At 35.9% G+C, this 25537-nt stretch overlaps 1 protein-coding gene and 1 pseudogene across 1 annotated transcript in view; one reads left to right on the top strand and one right to left on the bottom strand.

The window, feature by feature from the left end:
- Positions 1-13262: 13262 nt before the first annotated feature.
- Positions 13263-25537, top strand: part of Adam32 (ADAM metallopeptidase domain 32) — a 159594-nt gene continuing 147319 nt past the window's right edge. Inside the window, exons 1-2 of the mRNA XM_047549669.1 lie at positions 13263-13359; positions 14814-14893. Coding sequence (XP_047405625.1) covers positions 13263-13359; positions 14814-14893 — 177 coding nt within the window. The remainder of the gene's footprint in view (positions 13360-14813; positions 14894-25537) is intronic.
- Positions 14589-14687, bottom strand: LOC124984089 (uncharacterized; annotated as a pseudogene).

Raw genomic sequence — 25537 nt, 5'->3', positions numbered from 1 at the left:
TTGTGATCCCCCTGCCTCAGCCTCCTGAGTCTGGGTTTACAGGCATGCATTACCATGCTTGACTTTAAAAGGTTTTTCTAAATAACTATTTGATTTGAATTTCTTTTGCTTTAAAGTATTTCTACATACTTTGTATGGTTTTCATTTAGGTTTGTCCTTGAATTATTTTAAAATGTGATTAAAAATTGTAAAATTCCTTGGTCATGGAACCCATTATGATTATGAAAGTATTAAAGGACTTTCTTGTCATGTGTTAAATAATAATAATCAAGGATAAATTGCATATAAATTTGATACCACAGACTATATTCACAAACTGACCTTATTCAAGGTGTTGAGTTTTCCCATAATAGCCTGAGTTTCTAATTATACAGTTAAGCACATTTCAGGTTTTCTAATCAGAAATCAGATTTTATTAAATTTTATATACATTTCTTGAAGACATCATCTGGCAGGTACTCTCTTAGGTAATGTGATATGTAAGTTCTGTTTCCTGCCCTTTGGAAGTATATATATTATGGAGAGAGGCATACATAGGAGTAAGAATGATACAAAGTCTGTTCTATTAAAAATACAAAAGTTGAGAGAGAAAAAAAAGAAAAACTAGAAATTCATCCAAATATCTTTTAACTGACAAAAGATATTTGTCAGTTAAGTGTAAGTAAGCATTTACTACTATTAGTAGTTCTGATTGCTAAGAAGCAGGGCAAAACCAACTTTGGCTTAATTGCCACTTAAAAGCAATGTTAGTCTAGCATTAGCTGATCCTATGGGATTCAGGTTGTGTATTTTCTTCTGTTGTTGCCTTGGTTTTGCTTATGCTTTTCTTTTACAGGTTTAGGGCTCTGTTGCAATCTCATCTGTTCATAAGATCACATCTTAACACTAAATGTGTTGATTTGCCTCCTGAGTGTTTCTGTGTTTCCATGGGGCCTTTTAGGTTGTGCGTCTGCCTGTCTGATAATTAGAATGAGTGATAAGTGAATTCCTGCTTTGGGGATTTGAAAAGAATTAAAGGATAGTTCATGCATGTAGATGGAGCCTGGGGGTGACTGGGAAGCAGGAGGCTCTGCATTCCAAGCAAATAAGACAATGTTTAGGAAAAACCAGAAGTCAAAGAAGTAGAAATACTAAGGACAGAGCAAATAGTTGGCAGACTAGGGTCGGAATTTAGAAAAATTTAAATACTATACGAGGCATTTGGCTAGGATTTCCTACTAGCACATAAGTACTGTAATTGTGTTAAGAATCTTGTCTGTCATTACATGAATGAGCACATATTTGTTCTTTCAGAAATTTCTGAAGAAGATGACATTGCATAAATTTTAGCCAAACATTGTGGAGAAACAGATTGGTGAGAAAAATGGCACAACCTGTTTATGAACTCTAATGAACTCTGTGAGTGGGTGGGGGGGAACAACCAAGAAACATAGCCCAGTTGTTATGGTTTGGCTATGTAATCACCTCCAAAACTACTGTATTAATGCAGGAATTTTCAGAGGTGAAGTACTTGGATTATGAGAACTGTAACCTAATCAGTCCATCCTAGTTTCAATGGGCTGACTCAGTAACTGTCGGCAGGTGGGGTCTGGTTGGAAGAAATGGGTCGCTGGAGGCTTCTACTGCAAGGGTACATTTTCTTTTAGATTCCTTCCCCACTCTCTCTCTCCCTGTCTGGTTCTTGAACCCACCATGAGCTTTCCTTTGCTGGGACCTTCTCCCAGGATGCTCTGCCTCACCTCTGGCCCAGACCAATGAAGTGTCCATGGACAGACCTCTGAAACCGTGAACTCCAAATAAACTTTCCCTCCTCTAAATTGTTCTTGCCAAGTATTTTGGTTACAATGAACAAAAGCTAACTAACATACTGGCTCTCCTGCCCAAAATGGAAATTGACTCATTCTTCCCTTCCTTGAAATCGTGTCACACTTAGAAAAAAAAAAAAAAAAAAAAAAAAAAATCTTAGAAGCTTAGCTTCAGCAATTACGAATATGTATGTTTAGGTGAATAGTTTTCCTCCCACCCTAGATGCCACAGTTGTGCCCCAGGGTCTCACGCATACCAGGCAAACATTCTGTCACTAAGTCACACCCCAAACCCCTGCGTGTAGCTTTTAATTCAGAAAATATTACACATCGATGGGGTGGGGTACCGGGGATTGAACTCAGAGGGCCTCCACTACTGAGCCACATCTCCAGCCCTATTTTGTATTTTATTTAGAGGCAGGGTCTCACTGAGTTGCTTAGCACCTTGCTTTTGTTGAGGCCGGCTTTGAATTTGCGATCCTTCTGCCTCAGCCTCCGGAGCTGCTGGGATTATAGGCGACACATCCGCTTTTAAAAGCACCTGGGACCTGTCTGATGCTGAAGAGGGTGAAGTTTGTGGGACCCACAGCCACGAGGAGGAGCGGCGCGATCTGGCACGCAGGCGCACCCTGCGGGCGGTTGGGGTTGGGGGCGCAGCGCACCCCGGCCTCCCGGCGCGTGTCCCCAGGTCGCCGCCCCACAGCCCAGGCAGCAGGTCGCGGCCCAACGGCAGCCGCCAGTCCCCGCTCGGAGCCGAGGAACCAGACCATGTTCCGCCTAATGGTGCTGCTTGCCGGGCTCGGTGGCTTGCTAGCGTCAGGAACCGGTAAGCCAGGGGAGACGCTTCCTCCCCTCAGGGGCGGAGGAAGGCTTTCTTCATTGAATGTGACCCAATGGGGACCCTACCGGAGCCAAAGCTTGGAAAAGCAAGAGCTCGTCACTTTGGAAACCGGGCCTCCTTTGAACACTCCACTGGGCCAGAGAAGCTACTCAAGAGGGGCAATATGATTTTAATAAGCTCAAGGACAAATCTCCATTCTGAATCTGAATTGGGGGCAACTTTGCTTGTGGGGTCTGTCATGCATGTCCAAAACTCACATTTTCATGTTCTTCAAAAAGTGCCTCAAGAAACTTCTTGAACTCCAAACTCCAAAAACCCCCCCTGACTGCTTGGATAACTGTTTGTTCCAACACAATAGATTGTGCGGCGTACAATAAGTTGTACCGACATACCGAAAAAAAAAAAAAAAAATTCAGTGAAGAGGCAGAGGTACCAAGAGGGATAAGGAAGAACACTAGGAAGAGGCTTCACACATTTAAAAGAGAGCTGGGAAGGTTTAGATGCACATAAGTGTTTTGACGCATGCTTTTATTCTTTCCCTTTTTACACCTTGTTCTGAATCTTGCCATCTGTGTCAGCACATGAAGCGCCTTTCCCCCTTCATCTCAATAATGTTCTATTATTTGGAAGTAACCCATTTATTTAGCAGTTTTTCTATTAATGAACTTTTGGATTATTTCCAATCAATATTAGCTGCAGCTGCGATAACAAAATACCATAGACTGCATGGATGAAAATTCAGAAATTAATTTTCTCACAGTGCTGGAATCTCGAAGGCCAAGAGCAGAGTATGGGCATGGTTGGGTTCTGGTGAGTTTTTTTTCCTGGCTTATAAACAACCGCCTTCTACAGGTATACTCCCACACGACCTCTGTGTGCAGGGAGAGGGAGAGCAGGACCAAGTTTTCTAGTGCCTCTTATTAAGGGTTAATCCCAGCATAAGGGCCCCACAGTATGACATATTCTGACCTTAAACACCTCCCAGAGACCATCAACCAATACTATCACACCGGGACTTCAGGATTCAGTGTGAGAATTCTGTGGGGATGCGTTCAATTTATACAGTACACACAATATTTTAATGCAGTGGTAGTCATATTTTTTGGATTCAGAATTCCTTTACACATTAACAAATATTCAGATCCTCAAAGACCTTTTTTGTTTATGTGGTTTTATAGACGTCATATAATAAATTAAAATAGAAATTCAAGAATGTATATTATTTTAAAATAAAAGGAATAGGCCTATTTGTTAACATAAGTAACATACTTTAAAAATAATTACATTAAAAATAGAATAGTGTAAAATGTAAACATTTTTGTAAATCTCCTTAACATCTACCCCATTTGAAGACAGCTAGATTCTCATATCTTCTGCTTTCAGTCCCTTGCTGGATGTTTCATCTGATGTATATAAAAAAAAAAACATAGCGTATGCATTTGGAAAAGGGAGGAGTATTTTGATATCCTTTTTAGATAATTGAGGATAGTTTTTGGATATTACACAAAAAAACTTGACAAGAGGTTAGCTGATAAAAAGGTTAGTCGCAATATAGAATCTAAAATATGCCAATTACTGTTGACTTTTTCAGAGTTCTTTTTGTCCTGTGGATAACAGTCCTTTATCAGATGTGCTTTTTTGCAAATATTTTAATCCTAATCTGTGGCTTGTCTTCTCATTCTCTTTGCATTGTCTTTTATAGAGCTGAAGTTTAAAAGTATTTTTTTGTGCTCTTTATCATTGCATTATATCCCCTCCCATTCTTTGTTTAAAAAGTTTTGGCTAATACAATACACTCTTATTTACAATAGTAACCATGTTGTACTGTAGATGTCTGGAAGTTTTATTCCTAAAATTTTTGTACCCTTCGACCAACATCTCCTCAGTCCTCCTCCCACCCCTGCCCCGATAACCATCATTCTGCTTTTTTGCTTCTATGAACTCAACTTTTAAAGATTCCCAGGTATAACTGAGTGCCTGTGGTTACTGTCTCTCTGTGTCTGACCTATTTCATTTATCATAATGTCCTCTAGGTTCACCCATGTTGCAGATGACAGGATTCCTCCTTTTTTCAGGTCAAGTAGCATTTCATTGTGTACCACATGTTCTTCATCCGCTCATCTGTTGTTGAACACTTGAGTTGGTTCCACATCTTTGCTGTTATGAATAACGCTGCCGTGAGCATGGGAGTGCAGATGTCTCTGTGAAGGGCAGATTTCATTTCCTTTGACATATAGTGAAAAAAAGGAATTACTGGATCCAGGTGAAATTTAATACCAGATAGATCATCAATACTAGTTGAATTTACATTACTTTTTTCTTTTTAATTGACACGCAGTAATTGAACATATTTATGGGATACAATGTAATAATTAGATACATGTATACAATGTGCAATGATAAAGTCAGAGTAATTTTCATGTCCATTTTCTTAAAACATTTATCATTTCTTTGTGCTTGTAACCTTTTAACTTCTCTCCTAGTTTTTTTTTTTTTTTTTTTTTTTTTTTCTTTTTTGGTACCAGGGGATACCCAGGGATTGAACCCAGGGGTGCTGAGCCACTGAGCCACATCCCCAGTCCTTTTATATATTTTATTGGAGACAGACCCTCACTAAGTTGCTGAGACTGGCTTTTGAATACAAGATCCTCCTGCCTCAGCCTCCCCAGTCACTGGGATTACAGCCTAAGTTACCTCACCTAGCTCTCCTAGTTCTTATAAAATATATAATAAATTGTTGTGAACTATAGTCACTCTATAGTTTATAGTCATGCTATAGAAATTTGAACTTATTTCTCCAATGTAGCTATATTTTGGCATCCACATTCCAACCTCCCTCTACCACATTTTTCCCTTGCCCTTTCTAACATCCAGTAACCATCGTCCTACTCTCTACTTTTATGAAATCAATATTTTTAGCTTCCATATGTGAATAAGAACATGCAGATTTTTTCTTCTGTGTCTGGCTTATTTTATGTCCTCCAGTTCCACCCATGTTGCTGCAAATGATAGGATTTCATTCTTTTAAGCCCGAATAATATTCCATTGTGAATACATACTTCATTCTCTTTATCCATTGTTCTGTTGATGAACATCTTGGTAGATTCCCTAACTTGACTATTGTGAACAGAGAGTGCTGCAATAAACATGGGAATGCAGGGATCCTTTGATACACTGATCTAATTTCCTATGGATGTGTGTCTAGTAGTGGGCTTGCTGGATCATGTGGTTCTATTTTCAGTTGTTTGAGGAGCCTCCATATTGTTCTCTATAATGACTCTTACTCATTTACATTCTCACCCTTTTTTCACATCCTGCTGGCATTTGTTAGCTTTGTCTTTCTGATTATAGCCATTCCAACTAGAGCAAGATGACGGTTGTCATTTTGATTTGCATTTTTCTCATGATTTGTAACACTGAGAATTTTTTACACATACTTGTTGACTACCCGTATATCATTTTTTGAGGCATGCATATTCAGGTCATTTGCCTCTTTTAAAATTGGATCATTGTTTTTGTTTTTGCGGAGAAGTTTTCAATTTTAATTAAGTGCAGTTTATGAATGATTTCTTACCTTTGGTTATGTATCTAAAAAAATCATCACCAGACTCAAGGTCCTCTAGATTTTTCTCTTTGCTATCTTTTAGGAATTTTGTAGCTTTGCATTTTGCATTTAGATCTAATCCATTTTGAGTTAATTTTTGAAAGGTCTTTAAGGTAATGAACAGAATCCTTTACTTTTTTTTAATGTTTCAGCATCATTTATTTATTTAATAATTGCCTCATCATATTGCCTTTGCTCCTTTGTCAAAGATCATTTTTTTTACGTGGTTCTCATTCTGGGTTTTTCTTTGTTTTTCTGTCCCATGCTCTAATTTCCGGTTCTTTCTCTAATACCGTATTGTATTGAATGCTTTAAGTCTTGAGGTCCAAATAATGTCAGTCCTCTCACTGTTCTTCAATATTAAGTTGATTATTTTGGATCTTTCGCCTATTCATGTAAACTTTAGAACAATTTTGTTGCTATCCTCAAAATAACTTGTGGGACTGTAGACCAAGTTAGGAAGAATTGACATCCTAACAGTGTCGCCTTTTTTTATCCCTGAAAAGATTGATTATTCCTTTGTTTATTTAGTCTTTGATATCTTTCATCAAAACTTTATAGTTGGCTTCATATGGATCTTATACATTGTTTTTACACTTATACCTAAGTTTTCCATTTTGTGTGTGGGGGTGTCAGTGTAAATGGCAATAGGGTTTTAATTTCAAATTCCACTTGTTACCAGTTTATTGGAAAGGAGTTGGCATTGTGCATTAACCCTATATCCCATATCTTTTGTATCTTAACCATATTTAAATGTATAATGTTGTGGTATCTAGTACATTCACATAATTCAGCCCATCTCCAGAAGTCTTTTCATCTTGTACAACTAAAATTCTGTTATCAGTAAGCAAAAAACTAAAAATTGTGGTAAAAATATAGTACACATAATACACATAATACCCAATTTACCATTTTAGCTATCTTTAAGTGTAAAGTTCAGTGGCATTGAGTACATTTACACTGTGCGTATCCATCATCTATCTGCAAAACTTTTTTAACTTCCTAAGCTGAAACTCAGTGTATATTAAACACTAACTCCCCACTCTCTCTTCCCCCAACCCCTGGCAAGCACTATTTTATTTTCTGTCTGTATGAATTTGAGTACTCTAGGTACCACATGTCAACCTAAGCAAAAAACAGAGTGATTGACTAAATACTGATTTATATGGGAATAGCAGAGTACCACAATGGGAACATGCATGCCATAGCAAAATATGGGTATATTCAAAGAAATTGAGGCAAGAGGATGTTTTCAAAGGAGAAAAGGAAACACACTACATCAATTATTTCGAAACAGTAATCTTTGGTAACAATGATTAACGATAGGCGTGGCATCGGTTCAGTGTTGAACAAATAACTGCTGGGCAGTTGTCCTTGTAGAAGTACTTTTTGTATAAGGTTGGATGACTTTTCTGCAAGCTTGTGGTTCTCTTTTTGGTGATAGCTTTTATCAGATGATCATGTATAAGAACTCTTTCTTCATAGTTTCCCAGCCTTATTTTATTTTATTTTTTTGCTTAGGGTTGACACATGACTCAGTTTTGATTCTAACAACTTTCACACTCATATAATTGGAATCATGTAGTATTTGTCATTTTGAATTTGGCTTATTTCTCTTAGCATAATATTCTTAGGGTTCTACCATGTTGTAGCATGTGTCACAATCTCCTACTTTTAAGGCCAAGTCATATTCAGCTTTAATATATATCACCTTTGTTTATTCATTTATCCTTTGATCAACATGGAGTTGCTTCTACCTTTGGATTATTATGAATAAGACTGCTATGAACTTGAGTGTGTCTTTGAATCCCCCTTTTATTTCTTTTGAGTATATACTTAAAAGTGGAATTGCTGGACCATTTGGTAATTCCATCTTTAATTTTTTGTTTCCAATAGTGGTGGCATCATTCTAGATTTCTACTAACAGTGCACAGGGGTTCTAATTTCTCTACATTCTCATCAATCTTACTTGCCATTTTTTAATAGTTATAATAATGATATGTGAGGTGCTATCATGTGTGTTTATTTACTGTTTGCATATTTTATTTGGAGAGATGTCTATTCAAGTACTTAGACCATTTTAAAATTAGGTCTTTTTTTTGTTGTTCATGCATTTTAAGAGTTTTCTCCATAGTACTCATCACATTGTTATTGCTTTTAAGTTAAATCATGGCAGGTTTTTTTTTTTTAGTTTTGTATACTTAGTACCTAGAAAAGTGCCTAGCACTCATAGAAACGATTCGTATTGATAGAAAAAGAGAGTGAGAGGGAGGGGAGGGGGAAGAGGGAAGAAAGGAAGGAAGCAAGGTAGAGGTTGGTATATACCACACAACACAATGAATCGGGTCCTCCAAAAAAATGATTTTCATGCTTTTTATTCTCAGCCTCTAATAAAATTTTGAAAGACTGTTAGGTTACTCACTTGAATTTATCCAACTAAGTACAAATATTAGTTAATGTTGACTAACACACAAATTTTAAATATATGAATAAACTCTTATTTATCAGAGGAACATTTAACATTATTCCATGTCTTTTTGTAGTTCTGTGGATTAGGGCCATGCTTGGCAAGTGCTCTGTCACTGAACCTCATCCCCTCCATTTCTTTTTGAAATAATATTGTCCTTATAGTTGGGGAGAGAAATAAACATACCTGTACTATTGACTCAACAATTTCTCTCCTAGGTATATACCCAAGAGAAATGAAAACATTTGTCCACATAAAATCTTGCACACAAATGTTTACAGCAGCATTATTCATAATTGCCAACAGTTGGAAACAACCCAAGTGTTCATAAATTGATGAGTGGATAAACAAACTTCAGTACATACACATAATAGAATATTATTTAGTCATACAAAGGAATGATATTCATGATATATGCTACAACATGAATGGACCATGAAAACATTATGCACATGAAAGAAGCCAGGTATAAAATATCCTATTTTGTATGATTCAATTAATATTAAATATTCAAACTAGGTAAATCCACAGAGATAGGAAGCAGATTAGAGACTATCAAGGAATTGGTGGGAAGAGGGAATTAATGTGAAGGTATCATCTCCAAATTGCTGAGCAAGATCCCTCAGCTAACTGGACCATGTAGAAGTTTGGAACTGGCATTTTCAGTTGAAGTTTAAATGTCTCTCTTATGAATAAAAATTTTAAAAATGGCAATCAGAATGTCTTGCTCTGTAGTTACATATAACTTACACTTCAACATAAGCATCTAGGTGATATCCTTCATATACAGAGATAGTTGGCATCTTGGCAAAGAAATATTGCCTGAATTCATATGTATTCTTCAGAGCAAGTAGAGGAAGAGAAAAGGTGGGATTTGCAAGGAACACAGAGTATTATTTGGAGTGGCAAGGACTACGTCCAGTGTTATATAGAGAAGGATTCTGAGCTTTGGTTTAGCTTTAGTGTAAAAACTATGATAACTGCTAGATTGTGAAGTGATAAACTTCTTTATACATCAACCTGTTCTCAAAAAGCAATAGTGAATCTAGAGTTTGGCTTTGTATCAGAATAACCTCTGGGAATTAAAAAAGATATAGGTTTCTGGGCTCTGTTACTGCAAATTACAGTACCCCCCCACCCCCAGTGCTGGGGACTTGAACCCAGGACCTTGTGCTTATGAGGCAAGTACTCTATCAACTGAGCTATATCCCCAGCCCCTTCAAGTTATCGTTCTTAACTGCTTAAGAATTTTTATTTAGCAATATATGAATACATTTATAAAGACAAAAAGAGGCTAACCTTATCATCCCTATTGGTTGTCAGTTTTATTGCAATTTTAAAGATAACTACTATGTTTATCAATTTGGTGGTACTTTTACAGTTTTTCTTTATATACATAGATGTAAACATGTAGAAATGTATGTTCCTTCTGAAATAATGAATTCTGTATTTATGAATGGTGAATGTATGCAGAACATCTATTTACTTTGGATATGAATTATTTATTATATTCTTACACTGATTGTTTCTAAGTTTGTTTACCTCAGAACTTTATTCATGGTATCTTGTTTCTCATATTGTTTATCAATATTTTCCTTATTTTTTTTCGATTTCCCTTTTTTATTGATTGGATTAGTTATTTTTGGGTGTTAAAAGTTTTTGAGGGACTGGGAATATAGCTCAGTTGGTAGAGTGCTTGCCTTGCAAGCACAAAGCTCTGGGTTCAATCCCCAGCACCGCAAAAAAAAAAAAAAGTTTTTGAGTTCTTTATATATTCTGGACATTAATCTGCACTCATAGGAGCAGCCCGGCAAAGATTTCACCCCACTTTGTAGGCTCCCCTTTGTGCTCTGAATTGCTTCCTTCACTGTGTGGAAGTTTTTAATATGATACCCTCCCACTTATTGATCCTGCTTTTATTTCTTGAACTTTAGGGGTCTTAGTAAGTGTTACTATGTTGGATTGTTGAGCCTAAATGTTCTTCTAGCAGTTGCAGAGTTGCAGGTCTAATTCCTAGGTCTTTGATCCAGAGACAGTGTTCTAGTTTCATTATTCTACACATGGATATTCAATTTTCCCAGCACCATTTGTTAAAATGGCTATCTTTTCTTCAACATATATTTTTGGTATCTTCATCGAATATCAGATGGCTGTAAGTAGGTGGATTTGTTTCTGTGTCTTCTGTTATATTCCACTGGTCTAAATGTTTATTTCGATGCCAATACCATGCTTCTTTTGTTTCTCTCTGTAGTATAATTTGAGATCAGGTATTGGGATGCCTCCTGTATCACTCTTCTTGCTCAGAATTGCTTTGGCTATTCTGAGTTCCTTATTCCTCCAAATGAATTTAAGGAATGAATTTAAGGACATTGTTTTTCTAGTTCTGTTAAGAATGTCATTGGTGATTTTATGTGAATTGCATTGAATGTGTGCATTGCTTTTGGTAGTATGGCCAGTTTGACAATATTAATTCTCTCTATCCAAGAACAAGGGAAGTCTTAACTGTATTCTAAGGTCTTCTTCAATTTTTTCTTCAGTGTTCTGTATTTTTTTTTAAGTTATTGTGAAAGGATGGTTTTCCTGATTTCTTTCTCAGCAGAGTTACTATTGGAGTATGGGGAAACTGTTGATTTGTGAGTGTTGATCTTCTAGTCTGCTACTTTGAATTCACTGTCAGCTTTAGAAGTCTTCTGGTGGAGTGTTTTGGTATTCTAGATTTAGGATCATGTCATCAGCAGACATAATTTGATTTCTTTTCCCATATTGTATCACTCTAATTTTTTTTCTCTTGCTAGAGTTTTGAAAACTATATTGAATAGAAGGGTGAAAGTGGATATGTTTGTCCTTTTCCTGATTTTAGGGGAAATACTTTCAGTTCTTCTCCATTCAGCATGTTGTTGGCTTTGGGTTTGCCATATATATCCTTTATAATGTTGAGATCAGTTCCTTCTATCCCTATTTTCTCCAGAGTTTTTAACATGAATGGGTGATAGACTTTATCAAAGGCCTTTTTCTACATCTATTGAGATGATCATATGATTCTTTTCCTTTATTATCAAGATTATTCCAACTTTCCCTGAATGAGTTTTTACCAAATAGGAATTATGTATTGTTTGATGGAACTAACCTATGAAACTATTTAGGACTTCTTATTCTTCACATTCCTTTTCCTTATCTTCTTCCTTCCCTATATCCTTTTTCACTTCCCTGTTGGTCTATTCATTAATTTTTCTTCCTGGCTTATTTTCAACAGTTATAATATTTAGAAAATTATTCTTTTTATTTGAAATTGTTTATAGAATTCTATTATGAGTTCCTTTTTAAGTTTTCCACTAATGTGGAATTAATGTAATAAACTGGGTCATTTAAAAGTGAATAGTGGCATTTAATATATTCCATATTCTTTTCTGAAAGCACTGTGACTTTTGAGGCCTTGGGCTATTTATTACCACTCAGAGGGAACCTGAATTTCTGAGTCATTACTTAAATGAAAACTAATGATTCTCAATAGACTTCTTATGAAAAACAAAGAAGTCTTTATTATGTTAAGCCATCAATAATCTTACTTCCAATTATTAATTATTTTTTAAATAATTGGTGCTTTATAGATGTTTACAAAGCAGGAATTTCCTGTGGTACGTTCACATAGGTACTTAGAGTAATTTTGATCAATTTCATTCCTCACTTCCTCCCTTTTTCTTTCCCTCCTTTCTCCCCTCAATCCTGCTCCTCAACCCTTCTCCTCTACCCTACTGATCTCTCTTCACTTTTCATGGGTCTGCCTCCTTTCCCCTGCTGTTTTGCTGTAGCTTCTGCATATGAGAGAAAACATTTAGCTTTGGGACTAATGACATGGTAACTAACTCAGACTGACTGCTTACTCCCTGACGAGTGAGCAAGATCAAGGCCTCAAAGGCGGTTTCAATAGTTAATGATGATAAATCGAACCACCGTCAGGGATTGGTTAACAACAGTTCCACTGACATGATCAGCTCGTGCTTGCCATATAGTCCTATGAGACTCTTGCCTGTGTGAACAACCCCCCCACCCCTGTTGACCTTTAAGCTGAATTGTTCCCGCCTAGCCTCCACCCTTCATAAAAGCTGTGTGACTTCCTCAATAAACGAGTTCCTGCTGTGACTGGTCTCCCTGACAGGTCTGATTGTCCTTCACCGGGAGGGCTGGGTGTGGGCAGTCAGTTGGCTCTACCTTTCCCAGTCTGACCTTGTTGGGGAGTGCTCCCTTCCCTTGTCGCTAGTCGAGAAGAGTAAGGGGGCTTAAGACCCTGACATTTAGTCCTTGACTTTAAAAGTTTTTTGAGTTCTTTATATATTCTGGATATTAATCCCCTGTTAGAGAAATAGCTGGCTAAGATTTTCTCCCATTCTGTAGGCTCTCTCTTCATGCTTTTAAATGCTTCCTCCACTGTCAGAAACTTTTAAATTTGAAGCTGTCCCATTTATTGATTCCTGGTTTTGATTCTTGAGCTTTAGGGTTCTTTTTAAGGAAGTAGATGTAGTGCTCAGTGGGCTGCCTGGCCAACAGATGCGGCTAGGCAGGTCCCCAGCTGCCAGCGCAGCGCTGTGCCTGTGTGAACCCACTGGGTGTCGCCTGGGGGTGGCAGGCAGCAGGCCGGCGCTGGGTTTGCCCTGCAGTCTGGCTCTCGCCTCGGGCCTCGGGCTGCCTACAACCAACACACCCTAAGACCTCGTGGGGCTCCTTTCTGGGTGGCTGGGCACAGGACAGGCCTCGGGGAAAGGTAAGGACGCATGACAGCACCCCCAGCTGTCGTTCTGCCATCATAGCCAGCCATTGGTCCACCTCTCAGCTTGTGCTCAGCAGCCATTGGCTTAATCCGTAGCCCGGGAATTTTAACTGCTCAGCAATTGACCCCATCGTCCTTAGCCTGGGAAATTCAACTACTTAAGCGAAGCTCCTCTGCCATGTTCTCTCTCTCTTCAGGGCAGACACTGTTAGTCTGCCTAGTAAAATCTCTTGTGTGAGTTCCCACGTTTGGAGTGGTTTTTCTGGGCGCCTTTTCACTTTTCAGTAGATGTGCATCAACTATGTTGGAGTGTTGACCCTGTTTTCTTCTAGCAGTTGCAAGGTTTCTAGTCTAATTCCTAGGTCATTGAGTCACTTTGAATTGACATTGGGGAATAAATCTAACCAAGAAGATGAAAAACCACAACAATGAAAACTATAGATAGAACACTGGAGAAAGAAATTGAAGAAGCACTTGGAAGTTTTAAAGACCTTCCAGGTTCTTGGATAGGCAGAATTAATATTATCAAAATGATCATACTACCAAAAGCATAGAACTAGAAAAGGTGTCCTAATATTCATTTGGAAGAATAAAGGATCCACAAGAACCAAAGCAATACTAAATAAGAAGAGCATGCTGGAAGGCATCACAAATTATACTGATCTCAAATTATACTGAAGAGTTATAGTAACAAAAACAGCATGGTATTGACATTGAAACAGACACAAAGATCAATGGAATAGAGTAGAAGACATTGAGAAAATCCCACATAGATATAGTCATCTGGTCATCATGAAAGGTGCCAAAAACATGTTGAAGAAAAGATAGCCTTTTAACAAATAATGCTGGGAAAACTCGATATCCATATATAGAAGAATGAAACTAGATTCCTATCTTTAACCCTGCACAAAAGTCATCAGACAGGTTTTCTGAAGTATGTCATTTATTTATTCATCTACTTATATTTTGGTCTATTCCACTTTTTTCAGGAATAGCTGATTTTGTATAAATTGGATATTTTCATTCTTTTTTGGGTCTTTTAAAACCACATTGTATGTTTTTAAAATTAAGTATTTTCAAGGGGTTTTGTTTCATTTTGCTTAGTTTTAAATATGGGACTCTTCATGAATTTGTGTGTTATCCTTGCACAGGAAACATGCTAAACTTCTATCATTCCATTTTGTATGTGTGCTGGTGAAGCAAGTGCCCTAGGTTTTCACAGCTGTACACAGTGGAGGACCATCCTTACCTGCATAAGTGCACCTTCTGAAAGATATTTAGTCAAATTTAAGATGGTTGCTAAATGTTTTTTTTTTTTTTAATTTCTTCAGGTTCTCAAAATTCATTTATGGAAATCGTAGTTCCAACGAAAATCCAAGGAGAGACAAGTGATAATTCAGAAGTAGAAAAAGTAAGAGACTTTTTATAAAATAAATAATTTAAGGAAATTTCATATTTTCTTACATGGTTATGAAATACATGAATCCCATTATAAAACATGAATGTAAATGTCTAATATTACTACTGATAAGGAATTTAAAGTTCTGTTGATAAAAGCAAGTATATATATTAGAATGGTCAGCTTTGTTTAACATTTGTCATTTCCTCATGGGAAATTATTTTTAAGTTCAAAATAGAAAATAATGTTGAAGAATTAAGTGTCTTATCTGAGTGATATCAAGGAGATTTGGGTGAGGAAACTATTCTTCAAAATGGCAAGTATGTCTTTTAACAAAAACTTCCTTCATTCTTTACCCATGAAACTACCAGTTCTCAAAGAAGGAGTAATTTTTAATATTTTTAATTTTTATTAATTAAAAAGGGAGAAACTTTATTTCTTCCATTGATTTATTTAAGTATTTCTCTGGAGTTGGCATGCGCTTTTGCTAAGTTTCTTAGGATGTTAAACAAAGAAAATACAATTAAACAAGCCTAATACTTGGGATTGAACACTAGGGGCACTCTAACATTGAGCTACATACATGCGCATTCCTTTAAAAAAATTTTTTTTTTTTTTTTTGAGTCAATGTCTTATTAAGTTGCCAAGGCTGGCCTTGAAATTGTCATCCTCCTGTCTCAGCTTCCCAAGTCACTAGGTTCAAAGATGTGTGTCACCATGCCTGGCTCAACTGTTTGATGACATTCTGTTTTTAACAATTTTCATTGATGTATGATTTTAAATTGCATTATAATGATACATAATAGTGAGATTCATTGTGATAGATTGATGAATGTATGTAGCATAATTTAGTCTTCCACTTGCTGTACATTCCTTTTCCCTGCCTTCCTCTCTCCTCACATCTCCTCCATTACTCTACTGATCTTGCTTCTATTTTCATGAGGTTCATGTTCTTTTTTTTTTACTCTCTAGTTTCCACATATAATAGAAAACATACAATGCCTGCCTTTTTTAGTCTGACTTCATGTAACATGATGCTTTCCAGTTTCATTTTCCTGCAAATGACATAATTTCATTCTTCTTTATGGCTATATCAAGCACCATTTTGTGTGTGTGTGTGTGTGTGTGTGTGTGTGTATCACATTGTCTTTACTCATTTGTCTATTGATGGATAACTAGATTGGTCCCATAACTTAGTTATCTTTAATTGTGTTGCTATAAACACAGGTGTGCATATGGTGGACTGACTTGAATTCTTTTGGATGAATGCTGAGGAATGGTATACCTGGGTTATATGGTGGTTCCATTCCTCATCTTTGGAAGAATCTCCATAGTTCTTGTACTAATTTACAGTTTCACCAATGGTATACATGTGTTCCTTCCCCCCACATCCTTCCCAGCATTATTATTTATATTCTTGATGACTGTTGATGACTGTTGAAACTAGAATGAGATAAAAATCTCAGTGTAGTGTCTATTTGCATTTCTCTGATTGATAAAACAGTTGAACTTTTTTTTTCATATATTTGTTGGCAATTTGTACTTCATTTGAGACTTATCAGTTTAGTTCATTGTCCCATTTAGTATGTTTTGTTTTATAATGTCATTTTTAATCAATTCTTTTTAGTTATATATAACATTAGGATACATTTTGACATGATCACAAAAGCATGGAATATAATTTGCTCTAATTCAGTCCCCAGCACTTGTCCCCTTCCCCCTTTGTTCCCAAGCTCCTCTCCCTTTGTTCCCAAGCTCCTCTCCCTCTACTCTATTCATCTTACTGCAAATTATTTAGTTTTTTTTAAATTTAATATCTTGTGGATATATGTGATGTTGAAATTCACTGTGGAATATTCAGATATTCACTGTGGTACATACAAAAGTTCATTCAGATTAATTCCACTGTTCTTCCCCATCCCATCCTTCTTTCCTCCACCTCAATCCCTTTCATGAACTCTATAGATTTTTCCTCTATTTTGATGGAATTTCCTCTCCTTTTTTTCCCCTTTCTTTCTCCCCTACTTTATATTTTATATTTTATTTTATTTTTGGGTTAGCTTCTGCATATTAAACATTTGACCTTTGACTTTTTGGAACTGGCTTATTTCACTTAGCATAATAGTCTCCATTTACATTCATTAACAGCAAATGCCAGAAATCCATTCTTCTTTATGAATGAGTAATACTCCACTGTGTATATATATACACCACATTTTCTTTACCTATACATCTGTGGAAGGGCACCCAGGTTGGTTCCATAGCTTGGCTATTCTGAATTGTGCTGATATAAATATTGATGTGACTGCATCACTGTAGAATGCAAATTTTAAATCTTTTGGATATATACCAAGGAGTAGAATATCTGGGTCATAGGGTGTTCCATTACTAATTTTTTGAGGCGTTCTATACTGCTTTCCAGAATGGTTGCACTAATTTGCAGTCCCACCAACAATGTGAGTATACCTTTTCCCCCACATCTTCACCAACATTTATTATTATTTATATGCCTGATAACTGCCATTCTGACTGGATTGAGATGAAATCTCAATGTAGTTTTGATTTGCATTTCCCTGATTGCTAGAGATGTTGAACATTTTTTTCATACATTTGTCGGTGAATTGTATTTCTTATTTTGAGAAGTGTCTGTTTAGTTCTTTTGCCCATTTATTAATTGTTTTTATGGTTAAGTTTTATGAGTTCTTTACATATCCTGGATATTAGTGCCCTATCTGAGGAGCAGGTGGCAAAAATCTTCTCCCATTCTGTAGGTTCTCTTTCCATGCTTTTAGTTTTTTTCCTTTCCTGTGCAGAAGCTTTTTAATATGATGCCATCCACTGATTTTACATTTTATTTATTGCGTTTAAGGAGTCATGTTAAGGAAGTCAGTTCTTGTTCCACCAAGTTGGAGGGTTGGGCCTACATTTTCTTCTAGCAGTTTCAGAGTTTCAGGTCTATTTCCTAGGTTTTTGATGCACTCTGAGTTGAATTTTGTGCAGGGTGAAAGATAGGGGTCAAATTTCATTCTTTTATATATGGATTTCCAGTTTTCTCAGCACCATTTGTTTAAAAAACTATCTTTTCTCCAATGTATGCTTTTGGCACCTTTGTCTAGTTTCAGGTAACTGTATTAATGTGGGTTTGTCTCTGTATCTTCTATTCTTTTCTATTGGTCTTCAAGTGTGTTTTGGTGCTAGTACCATACTGTTTTTGTTACTATAGTTGTAACTGTAGTATATTTTGAGGTCCAGTATTGTGATGCCTCCAGCATAACTCTTTTACTAAGAATTGTGTAATGGTTACTTTGAATTGTCAAATTGATTGGATTAAGATATGCCAAAGATTATGAGGCTTCTGGGTGTGTCAGTTGAGAGTGTGTCTAGGAATGATTGGCATGTGGGACAGTGAACTGAAGTGGAGACCCTCCCTAGGCATGGGCAGCATGGCGGCTTGGTTGGAATAAAAGTTGGAAGAACAAGGAAGCAGATGCAGATACAAGCTCGAGTCTTCTTAAATAGGTTCTTGACTGCTGCTTCGATTGTCTGAAGATATCGTACTCTCACTTCTTCACTTTTCCCAAGAGGACTCTGCCGGTGATTCTCCAGGTAGTTTCCTGAAGCCTTGGACTCAGACTAGGATGGCACTGTTTATCCTTCTTGCTCTGGGACTTCTGCCTCTTGGACTGCACAGCTACTGGTTCTTCCAGCTTTCTAGCCTGTAGATGGCCATTGTGGACTATCCAGTTTCTGGTCATGTAAGCCAATCTAATAAATCCCCTTTTTATAACCGTACTTCCTGTTGATTCTGTTCTTCTAGAGAACCCTGACTAATACAAATTGCTTTGGTTATTCTGGGTCTCTTATTTTTCCAAATCAATTCCAGAACTGCTTTTTCTATTTTTATGAAGAACATCATTGGTATTTTGATAGGGATTATATTGAATCTGCTCTTTTGGTAGTCTGACCATTTTGACAATATTAATTCTGCCTATCCACGAGCATGGGGGGGTGTCTTTCTATCTTCTAAGATCTTCTTCAATTTCTTTCTTTAGTGTTCTGTAGTTTTCATTGTAGAGGTCCTTCCCCTCTTTTGTTAGATTGATTCCCAAGCATTTAATTTTTATTTTCTGATGTTATTGTGAATAGGATAGTTTTCCTAATTTCTTTTTTCAGCTCATTCATTATTAGAATATAGGAATGTGACTGATTTGTTTGTTGATCTTTTCTCTGGCTGAATTTATTTATCAACTGTAGAAGTCTTTTGGTGGAGTTTTTTGGGTCTGCTAAATATAAGATCAGGTTGTCAGCAAACAGTGATAATTAAAGCTCTTCTTTTACTACTTATGTCCCTTTAACTTTCTTCTCTTGCCTGATTGCTCTGACTAGTCTTTCAAGGACTGTGTTGAAAAGGAGTTGCAGGAGTGGGCATCCTTGTTTGTTCCTGTTTTTAGAGGTTATGCTTTCAGTTTGTCCCCATTCCACATGATGTTGGCCTTGGGTTTGTCATAGATAGCCTTTATAATGCTTAGGTAAATTCCTTCTATCTCTAATTTTTCTGGTGTTTTAAACAAGAATGGGGACTGTACTTTGTGAAGTGCCTTTTCTGTGTCTATTGAGGTAATTGTGTGTTTCTTGTCCTTTATGAGGTGAATCACATTTATTGATTTTAGTATGTTGGACCAATCTTGCGTCCCTGAGATGAAACCCATTTGATCATGGTGCACTATCTTTTTTTTTTTTTTTTTTTTTGTATGTGGCTTGCCAATATTTTATTAAGAATTTTTGCCAAGGATATGTTCACCAAGGATATTGGCTTGGAGTTTTTCTTTCTTGATGTGTCTTTGTCTGTTTTTTTCCATCAGATTGATACTGGCTTGGTAGAATGAATTTGGCAGCAATCCTTCTTTTTCTATTTCTTGGAATAATTTGAGGAGGATTGGGATATGCTTTGATTCTGTCTATTTGGAATTCTATATGCCTACTGTATTTGCATTTTCTTCTCACTCTTTAGGTTTGGAAAATTTCTTAATATTATTATCATTGAAAAGATTGTGCATCCCTTTAGTTTGTATTTCAAATCCTTCATTTGCCCCAATAATTCTTATATTTGATCTCCTGATGATTTCCCATATATCTTGAATATTCTGGTTGTGGTCTTTGAATGTCTTTTCTTTGTGGTCAACATTAACTTCAAGGCCTAAAAATCTCTATCATCAAAGGGGTCTAATCTTTTGGTGCTGCTTTCCATTGAATGTTTAATTTGGTTTATTAATTCTTGCATTTTGAGGTTTTCTGTTTGTTTTTTTTTTCAGAATTTCTATCTCTATTGAAGTGATCTTTATCCTGTATTTTTTCTCTAATTTCACTTCTTACATCATCTTTTAGTTTGATGAACCTTTAAACTATGAACTTTCTATATTCTTTCTCTGACATTTAATGTAGTGTCAATCCAGTCATTTGTTGAAGCATTTTGAGCTGTTCGGTGTGGTTTATTCCTTCACTGAGCAGAAGATTTTGAATATGATGCCATCTCACTTATTGATTCCTGGTTTTAATTCCTCAACTTTGGGCATCTTATTGAGGAAGTTGATGCCTGTGCCACTATGTTGGATTGTTGAACCTAGATGTTCTAGAGTTTCATGTCTAATGCCCAGGTCTTTGATGCACTTCGAGTTGATTTTTGTGTAGGGTCAGAGGTAGAGGTCAAGTTTCATTCGTCTGCATATAGATTTCTAATTTCCCCTTATTTATTAATAAGGCAGTATTTTTTCCAAAATATTTTTGGCACCTTTGTATAGTATCAGATAGTTGTATTTAAGTGGTTTTGTCTGTGTCTTTTATTCTATTCCATTGGTCTCATGTGTGTTTTGGTGCTAGCACCATGCTGTTTTTGTTACTAAAGTAGTAACTGTAGTATATTTTGAGGTCCAGTATTGTGATGCCTCTAGCATCACTCTTGTTTCTCAGAATTTCTTTGACTATTCTAGATCTCTAATTTTTCCAAATGAATTTTAGAATTGCTTTTTCTAGTTCTGTGAAGAGTGTTGTTGGTAATTTGAGGGGGATTGCATTGAATCTGTATAATACTTTTGGTAGTATGGCCATTTTGTTATTGTTGTAGATGGACACAATACTTTCATTTTGCTTATTTTTTTATATGGTGCTGAGGATCAACAGTGCCTCACACATGCTAGGCAAGCGCTCTACCATTGAACTACAGCCCCAGCCCAAGTATGGCCATTTTTAATAATATTTAATAATTTAATAATATTAATAATAATTTAATAATATTAAATCTGCTTATTCAAGAATATGGGCAGTCTTTCCATCTTCTAAGGTCTTCAGTGTTCTGTAGTTTTCATTGTAGAGGTCCTTGACATCCTTCATTAGATTAATTCCCAAGGATTTTTTTTTTCCCAAGTTACTGCAAATGGGATATTGTTCCTAATTTCTTTTTCAGCAGGTTTGTTATTGGAGTACAGAAAAGCAATGTGTTGATTATTTTTTTTAATTGTTTTTTTCAGTTGTAAATGGATACCATACCTTCATTTATTTATTTTTTTTGGTGCTGAGGATCGAACTCAGTCCCTCATGTGTGCTAGGCAAGCACTCCACCACTGAGCCACAACCCCAGTCCTTGTGTGTTGATCTTATATCAATACTTAACTAAAATTGTTTATCAGCTCTAGAAGTCTCTTGGTAGATTTTTCTTTGTCTTCTAAATATTGGATGATGTCATAAGCAAATATAGACAAGTTCAACTCTTCTTATCTATATACCTTTAATTTCCTTCTCTTACTTGATTGATCTGACTAGCGTTTTGAGGACTATGTTGAATAGGAGTGGTAAGAGTGGGCATCCTTGTTTATTTCTGTTTTTAGAGGATACGCTTTCAGTTTTTCTCCATTCAATATAATGTCACCTTTGGTTTGTCATATATAACCTTTACATTATTAAGGTAAGTTCTTTCTATCTTTAGTTTCTCCAGTGTTTTAAACATGAATTGGCATTGTACTTTGTCAGATGCCTTTTCTTCATCTATTGAAATGATGATGTGATTGTTGTCCTTAAATCTATTTATATGGTGGATTACATTTATTGACTTGTGTATTTTGAACCAATCTTTCATTCCTAGAATGAAACTCACTTGAACATGGTGCACTATATTTTAAATGTTTTTAAAATTACTATTCATATTATGAAGCACTCTTTGTTTTAATACCTTTATTTTATTTATTTATTTTTATGTGGTGCTGAGGATCCAACCCAGTGCCTCACAGGTGCTAGGCAAGTGCTCCACCACTGAGCCATGGCCTCAACCCTTTAATGTGTTTTTTATATGTGGTTTGCCAAAATTTTATTAAGAATATTTGCATCTATGTTCATCAAGGATACTGGCTTAAAGTTTTCCTTCCTTGATGTGTCTTTGTCTGGTTGGTATCAGGGTGATACTGATTTCATAGAATGAATTTGTCAGTGATCCCTCTTTTTCTGTTTCATGGAATAATTTGAGGAGAGTTGGTATTAGTTCTTCTTTAAAGGAAGAACTCAGCTGAGAATCTGTCCAGTCCTGGCCTTTTCTTTGTTAGAAGGCTTTTGATAGCTGCTTCAATATCATGACTCAATATTGATCTATTTAAGTTTTACATAACCTCAAAGTTCAATTTGACTCAGTTATATGCCTCTAAAAATTTGTCGATGTCTTTGAGATTATCTAATTAGAGTATAAATTTTAAAAATAATTTCTGATGATTCTATGAATTTCAGTGGTGTCTGTGGTGATATTTCCTTTTTCATTTATAATTGTATTTATTTGAGTCTTCTGTCTAGTTCATTTAATTTCTTAGGGGTTGTAGATCTAGTATGCTTTCAAGATACCAACTCTATGTTTTGTTGATCCTTTGTATTTTTTTTATTCTCTATTTCATGTAATTTCAGTGCTGATTTTAATTATTTCCTGTCTTCTACTGACTTTGGTGTTGGATTGTTCTTTTGCTGGACCTTGAGGTGTATTGTTAGATTTTTAAATTTGGTTTCTTTCTATTCTTTAAATATATGAGCTGTGCTATGAATTTTCCTCTTAGAACTGCCTTTATACTGCCCAGAGGTTTTGATATGTTGTATCACTAGTCTCATTTGTTTTTCTTGTCATTGATTTTTAATTTCACTCCATTGTGATCAGATAGAAGGCAAGGAATTATACTTATTGTTTTTTGTGTTTGCTAAGATTTGCTTTGTGACCTATTTTAGAAAATGATTCATGTGCTGCTGAGAAGAAGGCAAATTCAGTCATTGATGTATGAAATAATCTATAGATGTCTGTTAGGTCCATCTGGTTAATAGTAGTTTTTAGATCTGAAGAATCTTTACTAGTTTATGTCTAGATGATCTATCTAGTGGTGAGAGAGAAGTGTGTTGAAGTTGTCCAGAATTATTTATTGTGGCCTATTTGATTCTTAATATTGAGGAGAGTTAGTTATATATATTTAGATGCACCATTATTTGAGGCATAAATATTTAGAATCATATCTTATTATTGGATTATTCTATTATGCAGTATAAAATGAACTTCTTTGTCTCTTCTGATTAATTTTGGCTTGAAATCCACTTTGTTTGATATGAGAAAACTATCCTGTTGTTTATGAGTACTATTTGCATGGAACATCTTTTCCATATTTTCATCTTCAGTCTGTGGATGTCTTTACCTGTAAAGTGAATCTTATGAAAACAATATAGTGTTGGGTCTTGTTTTTAAATTTAATCTGCTATTGTATATCTTCTGATTGAATAATTTGTACATTTACATTTAATGTTATTATAGAGAAATGACTTTTATTTCCTGCCATTTTGATTTGTTTCTGATCTTTAAGTAAGATTTGGTTCTCCATGTCTTATTTTTTATTCCAATCTGCCAACCTATGTCATTTAAATATTTTTTAATTTAATATTTTTAGTTATATATGACAGTAGAATATATTTTGACATATCGTACCTACATGGAGTATGACTTCCCATTCTTGTGGTTTTACATGATGTGGAGTTACACTGATTGTGTATTCATATATGAACATAGGAAAATTCTGTCTGATGCATTCTACTGCCTTTCTGATTCCCATTCCCCAACCCTTCCTCCCATTCTACCCTGTCCAATCTGGTGAACTTCCACTCTCCCCACCTATTGTGAGTTGGCTTCTGCATATCAGAGAGAGCATTTGGCTGTTGGTTTTTTGGGAATTGGCTTATTTCACTTAGCATGATAGTCTCCAGTTGTATCCATTAACTAGCAAATGCTATAATTTCAGTCTTCTTTGTGGTAGAGTAATATTCCACTGGGTATATCTACTACATTTTCTTTATCCACTCATCTGTGTAAGGGCACCTAAGTTGCTTACATAGCTTAACTATTGTGAATTGAGCATATAAACATTGATATGTTCGCATCACTATAGCATGCTAATTTTAAGTCCTTTGAGTATATGTTGAGTAGTGGGATAATTTGTATTCTTGATAATTGCCATTATGACTTAAGTGAGATGAAATCTCAGTGTAGTTTTTTTTTTTTTTTTTTTTTTGAAGTTGGACATTTATTCCATACAGCTAGATATAATCAAGAAACAAAATTAGGGAGATCAGTTAGCATATTTTAAAAAGCTTTTCCTTTTAAACGAATATCTTATTCTTCTGTGCTGGGGCAGGACACAGACACTGACACAACCAGCCAAACCAGTGGCCATTCTTGTTATTTTTTTTTTTTTTTTTTTTTCTAGCCATAATCTTTTTTTTTTTTTTTTTTTTTTTTTTTTTTTTTATTTTTTTTACGTTTACATAGGGTAATGATGTTTATTATATTTTTTTCCCCTCCCCCCCACCCCTCCCACCCCTCCCACCCCTCTTTTCCCTCTACACAGTCCTTCTTTCCTTCATTCTTACTGCTCTCCTTAGCCTAACTCTAAACCTAACCCTAAACCTAATGCTAGCCCGTCCCACCCCCCATTATATGTCCTCATCCGCTTATCAGCGAGATCATTCGTCCTTTAGTTTTTTGAGATTGGCTTATCTCACTTAGCATGATATTCTCCAATTTCGACCATTTGCCTACAAATGCCATAATTTTATCATTCTTCATTGCGGAGTAATATTCCATTGTATAAATATGCCACAGTTTCTTTATCCATTCATCAACTGAAGGGCATCTAGGTTGGTTCCACAATCTGGCTATGGTGAATTGAGCAGCAATGAACATTGATGTGGCTGTATCTCTGTAGTATGCTGATTTTAAGTCCTTTGGGTATAGGCCAAGGAGTGGGATAGCTGGGTCAAATGGTGTTTCCATTCCAAGCTTTCTGAGGAATCTCCACACTGCTTTCCAGAGTGGTTGCACTAATTTGCAACCCCACCAGCAATGTATGAGTGTTCCTTTTTCACCACATCCTCGCCAACACCTATTGTTGCTTGTATTCTTGATAATCGCCATTCTAATTGGGGTGAGATGAAATCTTAGGGTGGTTTTGATTTGCATTTCCCTTATTACTAGGGATGTTGAACATTTTTTCATATATCTGGTGATTACTTGTACATCTTCTTCTGTGAAGTGTCTGTTCATTTCCTTAGCCCATTTGTTGATTGGATTATTTGTATTCTTCGTGTAGAGTTTTT

This window comes from Sciurus carolinensis, chromosome 4, assembly GCF_902686445.1.
Source record: "Sciurus carolinensis chromosome 4, mSciCar1.2, whole genome shotgun sequence".
Taxonomy (NCBI): Eukaryota; Metazoa; Chordata; class Mammalia; order Rodentia; family Sciuridae; genus Sciurus; species Sciurus carolinensis.
The sequence above is the reverse complement of the archived record's forward strand: the minus strand, read 5'-3'. Positions and strand labels throughout refer to the sequence as shown.